Here is a 9819-nt window from a genome sequence, read left to right on the forward strand (position 1 = left end):
CTCACCCAAGGCTCTATCCAACCTGGCCTTGAACACTGCCAGGGATGGAGCATTCATAACTTCCCTGGGCAACCCATTCCAGTGCCTCACCAACCTTACAGGAAAGAACTTCCTCCTTATATCCAATCTAAACTTCCCCTGCTTAAGTTTGAACCCGTTACCCCTTGTCCTTTCACTACAGGCCCTAATGAAGAGTCCCTCCCCAGCACCCCTATAGGCCCCCTTCAGATACTGGAAGGCTGCTATGAGGTCTCCACGCAGCCTTCTCCTCTCCAGGCTGAACAGCCCCAACTTCCTCAGCCTCTCTTCATACAGGAGGTGCTCCAGTCCCCTGATCATCCTCGTGGCCTCCTCTGGACTTGTTCCAACAGTTCCATGTCCTTTTTATGTTGAGGACACCAGAACTGCACACAATGCTCCAAGTGAGGTCTCATGAGAGCAGAGTAGAGGGGCAGGATCACCTCCTTCGACTGGGCTGCAAGCGCACACTGAAGCCGGCTCATGTTCATTTTCTCATCAACCAACACCCCCAAGTCTTTCTCCACAGGGCTGCTCTGAATCTCTTCTCTGCCCAACCTGTAGCTGTGCCTGGGATTGCTCCCACCCAGGTGTAGGACCTTGCACTTGGCATGGTTAAACTCCATGAGGATGGCATCAGCCCACCTCACAAGCGTGTCGAGGTCCCTCTGGATGGCATTCCTTCCCTCCAGGGTATCAACCGAACCACACAGCTTGGTGTCATCGACATACTTGCTGAGGGCGCACTCAATCCCACTGTCCATGGCAGCAACAAAGATGTTGAACAAGACCGGTCCCAACACCGATCCCTGAGGGACACCACTCGTTACTGGTCTCCAGCCGGACATTGAGCCATTGACCACAACTCTTTGTGTGCGGCCATCCAGCCAGTTCTTTATCCACTGAGTGGTCCATCCATCAAATTGATGTCTCTCCAATTTAGAGACAAGGATGTCATGTGGGACAGTGTCGAACGCTTTACACAAGTCCAGGTAGATGACATCAACTGGTCTACCCCGTCCATCGGTTCTGCAGCCCCATCATAGAAGGCCACCAAATTGGTCAGGCAGGATTTCCCCTTAGTGAAGCCATGCTGGCTGTCACCAAGCACCTTGTTGATTTTCATGTTCCTTAGCATGGCATCCAGGAGAATCTGCTCCAAGGTTTTTTGCCAGGCACAGAGGTGAGACTGACTGCTCTGTAATTCCCCGGGTCATCCCTTTTCCCCTTCTTGAAAATGGGGGTTATATTTCCCTTTTTCCAGTCGTCAGGATTTTCACCTGCCTGCCATGATTTTTCAAATATGATGGACAGTGGCTTAGCAACTTCATTCACCAGCTCCTTCAGGACCCACAGGTGGATTTCATATACATCAGTAATGAACAAGTACTTGTTTTCGTAAAGACAGACTGATTCCTGCTGCCTGCTCCCTGCCAAATCCTAAAAATATTGTGTTCTAAAGTTGAAAATACAGAAAAGGAACACTACTAATTAGACTTACAAGACACCTATAAAAGGTCAACCCTAACCAGTGATTTCTTCAGCAAATGAAACAGCAGACAACCTACTAGTTTTTTTCTGGTTGAACTTAAAGGGAAATTACTTTATCCAGTGATGTTTTTTTAGGGCAGGCACTTTATGCCAGGGTTCTCATTTCCTCACTGGAATAGGTAGAAATTAGGTAGGGATTCAGCTTTAAATGTTAAAAGAAGAGTTTAGCTACATGAAGTAACAGCGGATTTCAGAGTCTTGCTAACTTTGCTCTTTTGGGCTTTGATGGGGGCCACTTCTAGACTATCCTTGTGCTGTGAAGCTCACAATATGGGGAAGCCATGCCAGGCACCAACCACAGACTTTACCACAGATTAATCAGTTCTGAACAGTTCATTTGTATCATCTTGTCAGTTTGTCCCACCCTTCTCGGAAAAGACACTGAAAACAGGATGAGAGGCCAAGGAAATCAAAGCGTGAAGATGCTAAGAGGAGCAGGACCTGGGAGCCACCCTGTGCCCAGGGGACACAGGCTGTACAGAAACACCTGGAGTGAAGGAGTGACCACTTCAGCTTGGGTTTAAACTGAAACGGGAAGTTTAGATTGGATATAAGCAAGTTCTTTACTGTGAGGGTGCTGAGGCACTGGAATGGGTTGCCCAAAGAAGCGGTCAATGCTCCATCCCTGGCAGTGCTCAAGGCCAGGTTGGACAGAGCCTTGGGTGACATGGTTTAGTGTGAGGTGTCCCTGCCCATGGCAGGGGGTTGGAACTGGATCTTAAGGTCCTTTCCAACCCCATCCATTCTATGATTCTCTAACATGGTGCTACCAGCCACTGCTGGGGCCTTCTGGACTCACACACTGAACCACCTTGGCATATATTACTATGTAAAGCTAAATCCAGACATTTTTGTATAAAAGCTTTGCTGTCAGCATACAAAACCTGGCACAGACTGCAGCAGGCATGAGGGACATGACACCAACAGCCTTATTTCAGCAGCTCTTCAGTTTTGCCTCTTTGCTCCTCCGCCTCAGATGCAAATCTTTCAATGCTGAGCTGAGAACAGTGAAATCTACGTTCCTACCACTGCCCCAAAGAGCAGAACATTTGCATTTCTGACTGCACTCCACACACAGGCTACCACAAGACCTATTTTTATCAAATTCAGGTCTAGCCCTGACCTTCACAGCAATACAGAAAGACGGAGGCTGCGGTCCCCTGCGAGCAGGCAGGTTCTAGGTTGGCAACGCCACACTGGGGCCAAGGACGTTGAGTGTCTCAGCCAGTCGCTACACAAGATGTTCAGGTTCCAACTTTTCAAACATACTTAAGAAAAAGCAGAAAGTGTAAAGTGAAGGAAGTTTTAAAAATGACTGTTTTTCACACCAGAGGAAGGCCTAAATCCCCCAGTCTTTTGGTGATCAACCAGGAAGTTTTAAAACACAGCAATTTTCCCTTTTCCTGAGGATGAGCTGACCTATGCTTCAAAACCATCATGGGGTTGGATGACAGCTAACGGACTGCAGCAGACTCACACCAACCTCCAGCCTAGGTCTGTTTGCAGTCACTCATAAAGAGGCACTGGTAACAGTTTTGGGGAAGGCATGCCACCTTACACACTTCAGTAAGAACAAACCCTGTGGGGTTTTTTGTTTGGCTGGGGTTGTTCTGTTTAGCAGATAACACACTCAGAAGGATAAGAAATGCAATGAATAAAGAGGTCATACAGCCAAGCAAACTAACCCTTAGAGAAAGCACAAAGCAAACATCCAGCTGCCATTGTCAAGGTAGGTCTGAGTGACTATTTCATATACTACAGAAGATGCTTTTGTACAGAGCAAATAGCTTTTTATTTGGCTGCAATCGATTTTCAGATTTCCTTGGGTTTGGATAGTTGCTTTTCCTATAGTCTTCAGCATATGGACCACTGCTTTCATCTCAACCTGTTTGCATACACACGCAGTCAGATGATAGACATCAGTAATGCATTAACCAACTCTGAAGCCATCCATGAACCATGCTGCCTTGCTGCAACTATGAGGCACACTTGCATTCAAACCCACAACCCATCGAATGACTGTTAGGTAATATCTGCCCTCTATACTTAACACTAAGCCAGAATTAAGCACACTACTGCGCAATATGAAATTCAGATGTCTTCTTAGCCCTGAACAGGCCAACCAGCACTGTTTGTTCACGCTCTTCTCCAGATCATTTCTAACAAACTTCAAGACACATGACAGCACATTAAAACCAAAACGACTTTTTGCCAACTCAGATTCCTTGCCAGAGGCTCTCTGCTCCTGGCAGCACATCCCCAGTCCTGCTCCGGACCATCTGCCTGGGAGGCTTCTTTGCTTCTTTTAGTTTGGTTATTCAGAACTAACTTCTTCAGTGGTTATATTAGTCCACATAAAGACAGCCCTTTGAGTCCCTGCAAGCTTGCCTGGCTTCAATTGCCTCCATCAAGGGCTCTTTAGAAAGACCTCGCTGCAGTTCTGCTCTGTCAGGTCTCTGAGAGATGATAGCAGTTGGTCCCCATCAGTAGAGCCATGAATAACTACTGAAATTGTTTCCTGCATCGCATTTAATCTGTCAACTGTTCATCCTCTCCATGAACAAGTTTTTCTCTCCCTTTGAAGTACACTTGTATTTCTGCAGCTTCCCTACTGGCAGGCAAGCACTGTCTAAAGTCAGTTATCTATTAGCCTGAACTTTATACCCCGAGTTGTGAAATGACAAGGTTTATAAACAAGTGCACTGAGCAGATATAATCTCATTAAAGAGAGACAATTACTCAGCTCCTGGCTTTGCAGGAACACACATCTGAAGGTGGACTCAGACTAAAAGAAAAATACAAACTGATCCAGAGAATGATGTACCTGACCTGAAAACAGGCTACTAGAGCAGCAGATACAGCTTGATGGCTTTTCTCTTGACGGCTTACTGAGACAATGAAATGTTATATACGCTGCTGGGAATTAACTTGTTTCATCATTCAGAAATGCTTGCTAGAAACTGGAACAGCAGGACCTACTTAGCAAGCGCTCCCATTTACTAGATGATATGTTGCTGATATATGGAGAATTGTTCAGTTTGCATTCAGTTTGCCATCCCTGTCAGGTTGCTACAGCACTAGGAAGTGCAGCAAGAGTCTCGGGGTACTGCTAGTGGTCTTACGGCACAGGAAAATCAATCTCACTTGAATGTAGTCTCATATTAAAGGCTCACACCCTTGCTGTGCTACAAGGAGAAACAACTAACAGAGATTTTACAGCAACAACATAAACTAGTTTCACCCTTCTTCCCCCAGATCCCAGATATTACATTTTGTATATTGGCCATGATCTGTAACTTCTGCTCTCAGCATCACATCCATAGCACACTTTGGTAACACAGAAATCAAGGCTCACAGTAGTAAACTAAAAGTTACTGGGCAATCACTTGTCACTGGTGCTTATCTGGACATCCACAGCTAGTGGCTCATTTAGCAGGGGGAATGTTTGGGTCTTACTAGCACTTAAGTTTTGCCCACTGAATGAATGGGCTTCATTCAGATGAAGTGAGGCAGTCCACTAAGATTAAACCCTCTGTAAAAATGGTGACAATCTTTGAAAATGGGTTTCAGCTGTTTGAGAATGCTAATATTTCCAAGATTAAATAATACAGATGCCACTTAGCACCACCACTCTCAGCCACCAGACAGGATCAACCACTTTCACTTAGAGACTGCTGTGCTGGAAGTGTTGTGATCAATGGTGCAAAGGCCAAAAGGGGCTGATCACCAGCAGCATCCTCAGGGATCAATACTGGGACCAACACTAATGTTTTTACTAATGACAGGAGAAAAAGAACCTCAGCAAGCTTGGTATCCTCTGCAAACACAGGGTGAGGACAGCCATGGTGGGACCTCATGAAGTCAACAGAAGCAAACCCAGTGCCTGGGAAGCAATGGCCCCATGGAGCAGAACAGACTGGGCTGAACAGAAAACAGCTTTGCAGAAGAGGATGTTTGGGCTCTGGTGGGGAAAAAGGTGGCAATGAGCCAGCAGTGTTTGCCCTTGCAGCTGAGGCAGCCAACTGCATCCTGAGCTGCAGCAGCACGGTTGGAGCCAGCAGGGCAAGGGATGGGGCTATCCCCATCCACCATAAGAACGCACATCCTTCAGGTTTCTGTCCCCGGTTTCAAGGCCAGCAAAACCCATTCGAGGTGGCCTGCAGCACATAATATACAGGGCATCTGAGAGAAGCAGGCTAGCTCAGCTGCAAGGGGATATTGCTGCTGTTGTCAGCTTCCTAAAGGCAGGGTACAGAGAAGATGTATTCTATGTAAACTATTCTATGATTCTATAAGATGAAGCCAGACTCTTCTTGGGGTGTGACAGTGAGAGGCATCGGACATCTGTTGCTACATGGGAAATTCTAACTAGAAAAGATGACAAAGAACTCACCTACGCCTTAGTATTAGGAGATGGATAGCTCAAATATTTGGGAATGTTGTGGTTCTACCAGTGAATTGATAAATCAGTTATGAATCATCCCACTGCCAATGAATCACAGACGATCATAAGTTGGAAGGGACACAAGGATTGAATCCAGCTCCCTGCTCCTCACAGGACTACATAAAACTAAACCATATAACTAAGAGCATCATCAGGATACTGCCTGAACTCTGACAGGGTTGGTGCTGTGACCACTTCTATGGGGAGCCTGTTCAGTGACCCACCACTCTCTCAGTGAAGAGCCTGTTCCTAATATCCAGTCTGAACTTCCCCTGGTGCAGCTTCATTCCAATTCCTCATGTCCTGTTGCTGGTCACCAAGAGAAGAGATCAGCACCTTCCCCTCCACTGCCTCCCTTGAGGAACATGAGGTCACGCTTCAGCCCTCTCTTCTCCAAGCTGAACAACCCAAGTGACTTCAGCCACTTCTCAGAAGCCTTATCTTGAGGGCCTTTCACCATCCTGGTCACCTCTGGACACAGCCCATTCGTTTGATGTCCTTCTTACACTGAGGAGCCCCAAACTGCACACAATAGTTGAGTTGGGGCTGCACCAGTGCAGTGTAGAGTGGAACAATTCCTTCCTATTGCTGGACAATGGAGGTTCATTGCTGTTGGGTTTGCTGCTGACTACTGATCCACAATTACATTCTGGCTTTTCAAACAACATCCAAGTTCACTCCAGAAAACGTCCACTCTTCTCCATTGCCCAAAATACAAGTAAGTGGTAACAGGTTAAAACTTAAACAGGGGAAGTTTAGATTGGATGTAAGGAAGAAGTTCTTTACTGTGAGGGTGCTAAGGCACTGGAATGGGTTGCCCAGGGAGGTTGTGAATGCTCCATCCCTGGAAGTGTTCAAGGCCAGGCTGGACAGAGCCTTGGGTGAGATGGTTTAGCGTGAGGTGTCCCTGCCCATGGCAGGGGGTTGGAACTGGATGATCTTAAGGTCTTTTCCAACCCAAACCATTCTATGATTCTACGAAAATATAATTCAGAGGTGTCCTGCAGGGATGGCAATGACAATAACCACAAATGTAAGTACCATTTCCACAAAACGGTACAGAGTTGGCAGTAACAGAGGCTGAAATACATCTTATTACACAAAACTCACTGGCAAATTAGCAGCATTACACCACAGCTACTGAAGAATCCCTCATATTCTAAGTAACACCATATTTATAATTTGAGTTCCCTTGCTGGAAATGGATGGATTGATTCTGACCATACAGGCAAGAGAAGTTATTCCACAAATATTTCACCACTTCAGCTATAAACCTTGAGAGCTTTATACACAGAACATGGGAATACCTCTGCTTAGAAAGCACTGGTCACGATAATAGGTTACTGCATAGCAATGGTACAGTGGAAGCTTCGACATACATCCTCAGTTAACTGCCATCATAAAATGCTATCAGTACCGAATTCAGCTAATCAGGTTTTCAAGCAGTTTCCAGCTAATCAGATTCTTCCCAGCCGCAGCTGCTTTTCATGCAATAACCAAAACCCACATGCAACCCAAATTTGATAATACACAGTCAATACACACGCAGAGATGCTTCCAGACCATTACCAGCCACTCTCACCACTTCCCAGCCAGGAAAGGAGGTGAGACAGTGCTGTCATTCATTCATTTATGATTAACCAGGGTGAGAGCCAGGGTCCACGCAGCCTCAAGTGCCTGGGAACCATAAAGCCAGCTGAGGCTTCCTGCAGTTCCACCCTACTGCTTTCTGACAGGAGACCCGACCAAAGGTTCTCACACAAGAAAGTGGTGTTAACAGGCACCCATCTCTGGTTTTACGAGGGGGACTGCTGCTTGCTACAGCGATTCTGCTGTAAGGAAAAACGGCTCTGGCACTTCTTCAGAACCGAAGCAGATCTGACATGAAAGCGGATTTCTGGTGCTGTTCCCCTTGCAACAAAGGGGGAGCAAAGCGTGCAAGCCCCAACGCGAGAAACATACCGTCTCTTTCAGCCGGTTACTGCACACGAGGCACAGCCCGGTATCAAAACAAGCCGCTCTGACCAACCCCACTCCTCCTCGCTCCCAAAGGCACAGAGCAGCCGGGACAGGCTCACCTGCGCCCGACCAAAGCAGGACCCCGGCTCCGCGCTTACTCAGCGGCCTAACGAGCTGGAGGCTCCGGGGAGGCTGCAGGTGAGCACCGCTGCTTGCAACACGGTTCCAGCTAAGACCTCGCCCGGACCCGCCAGCCACCGCCTCACCCCGGGGCTCCCGCAACTCCGAGCCACGTTTCCCGAGCGCCGCTGGCTCCCCGGGGCAGGACCCCCGTGTGGGGCCGCCCTCCACCGCCTCCCGAGGGGGGATGCAGCGGCTCCCACACAGGCACCGCTCCGCAGCAGGTCCCGTCCCGCGGCAGCACCGCTCGGGCCAGACCCGGGACTGCGGGGTGGACGGCACCGCAGAGAGGGGCTCTCCCCGCTGCAAGGCAGCTCCCCGCGCCCCGCTCACCTGCTGCTGGATCTTCCCGTCCTCGGTGACCACCCAGTGCGTGGTGGCAGCGGCAGGCCGCGTCCCCGAGGCCAGCAGCGAACACAACCCCAGGGCCCAACCGGAGAAGACCCACGCCCGCCCTAGCCCGCCCCGCCCGGGCGCTCCAGCCGCCGCCATCTTCCCCAATCCCGGCCTGCCCGCTCCACCCGGAACCGGAATCGCCGCCGCCGCCATTTTGGGAGGGGAGGGCGGTGCCGCCGCTCTCGAAGGACGGGGTTGGCCTTGAGGCGGCCGCGGTTCGCTCCCTCCCGGCCGGGTTGCGGCAGCACCAGGCACCGGTGCGGGGCTCCGTGTGGCAGCAACGCGTATGGAGTGCTCCGCGCGGGGCTGAGCGCTGTCTGGTAACGCTGAGTCCGGTTAGTGAGCCTTCTTGCGCTTCAAACGGGCGGAGCCGCTGTCGGGAGCCCTTGTGCAAACGAGCAGCGTTTTCATTAAAAACCCATTAATTTCTATCTAATGCACGCCGAAACGTTTGTCACAACAGCCTGAGGAGACAGCAAACGGAACTGTGCTTGTGGCTGTCCACAGCGCCGGCTCACCGAGGAGTGGGGTGAAGGTAGCTCTGAACCACATCACTCCTGACACTTTAGTTACAGTTAAACTCTTCATTTCCTGTGCCAGTTAACAGTAAATAGAAACCCAGCAGCACCAGTCTCCTTACCCAGCCCTGAGCGAGCTCTAAAAGCTACCTCATTCGAGTGTTGGTCTGTCTGACCTTTCGAAGTTTGGAAGCAAGCTGCAAACAGTTTGCTTTTGGGACACCCCAACTTCCCAGAGCCTGGAACACACCACCATTTGACATATACCTATATATAACATATATAGCATATATAACATACAAACCTATAAATGCAAACAAGGAAAAAATGCTTACAAATGGGGTCACAGCGATTCAACTAATGCAAGGCATTCAGCTGTCTTTCAGGATAAAGAACATATTCCCACAATAGTTCATTACTGATGCCAGTGTTCATATCATGTACATTACAGATTTCACCCAAAAGACCCCAAAACAAACCCCACCACGTACAGGCTGCTCCAATTCACTCTTGCTCTACCATAAGATACTAACAGATTTTACTGCACTGTCAACATCTAGGAGATAAAGACAATGAATGACTCCTTTTCACATGGTAATTCCTATATAAGATCTATGACATGCAGCTTTTGCTGACTACTACTCAGAATTTTGCATTTAAAAGTTAGAATCACAGAATGGTTTGGGTTGGAAAGAACCTTAAGATCCAACTCCCTGCCATGGGCAGGGACACCACACACTAAACCATGTCACC

General features: G+C 48.6%; 1 protein-coding gene across 1 annotated transcript in view; it reads right to left on the reverse strand.

Annotated features, from left to right (window-relative positions):
* TTC17 (tetratricopeptide repeat domain 17) overlaps positions 1 to 8737 on the reverse strand; it is a 61902-nt gene extending 53165 nt beyond the window's left edge. Inside the window, exon 1 of the mRNA XM_057408711.1 lies at positions 8486 to 8737. Within this exon, the coding sequence (XP_057264694.1) occupies positions 8486 to 8701 (216 nt within the window). The 5' untranslated portion in view covers positions 8702 to 8737. The remainder of the gene's footprint in view (positions 1 to 8485) is intronic.
* Positions 8738 to 9819: the final 1082 nt, after the last annotated feature.

The sequence above is a fragment of the Pezoporus wallicus genome, unplaced genomic scaffold (genome assembly GCF_028554395.1).
Source record: "Pezoporus wallicus isolate ANWC-B61680 ecotype Strahan unplaced genomic scaffold, APGP_CSIRO_Pwel_v1 contig_6382, whole genome shotgun sequence".
Classification (NCBI taxonomy): Eukaryota; Metazoa; Chordata; class Aves; order Psittaciformes; family Psittacidae; genus Pezoporus; species Pezoporus wallicus.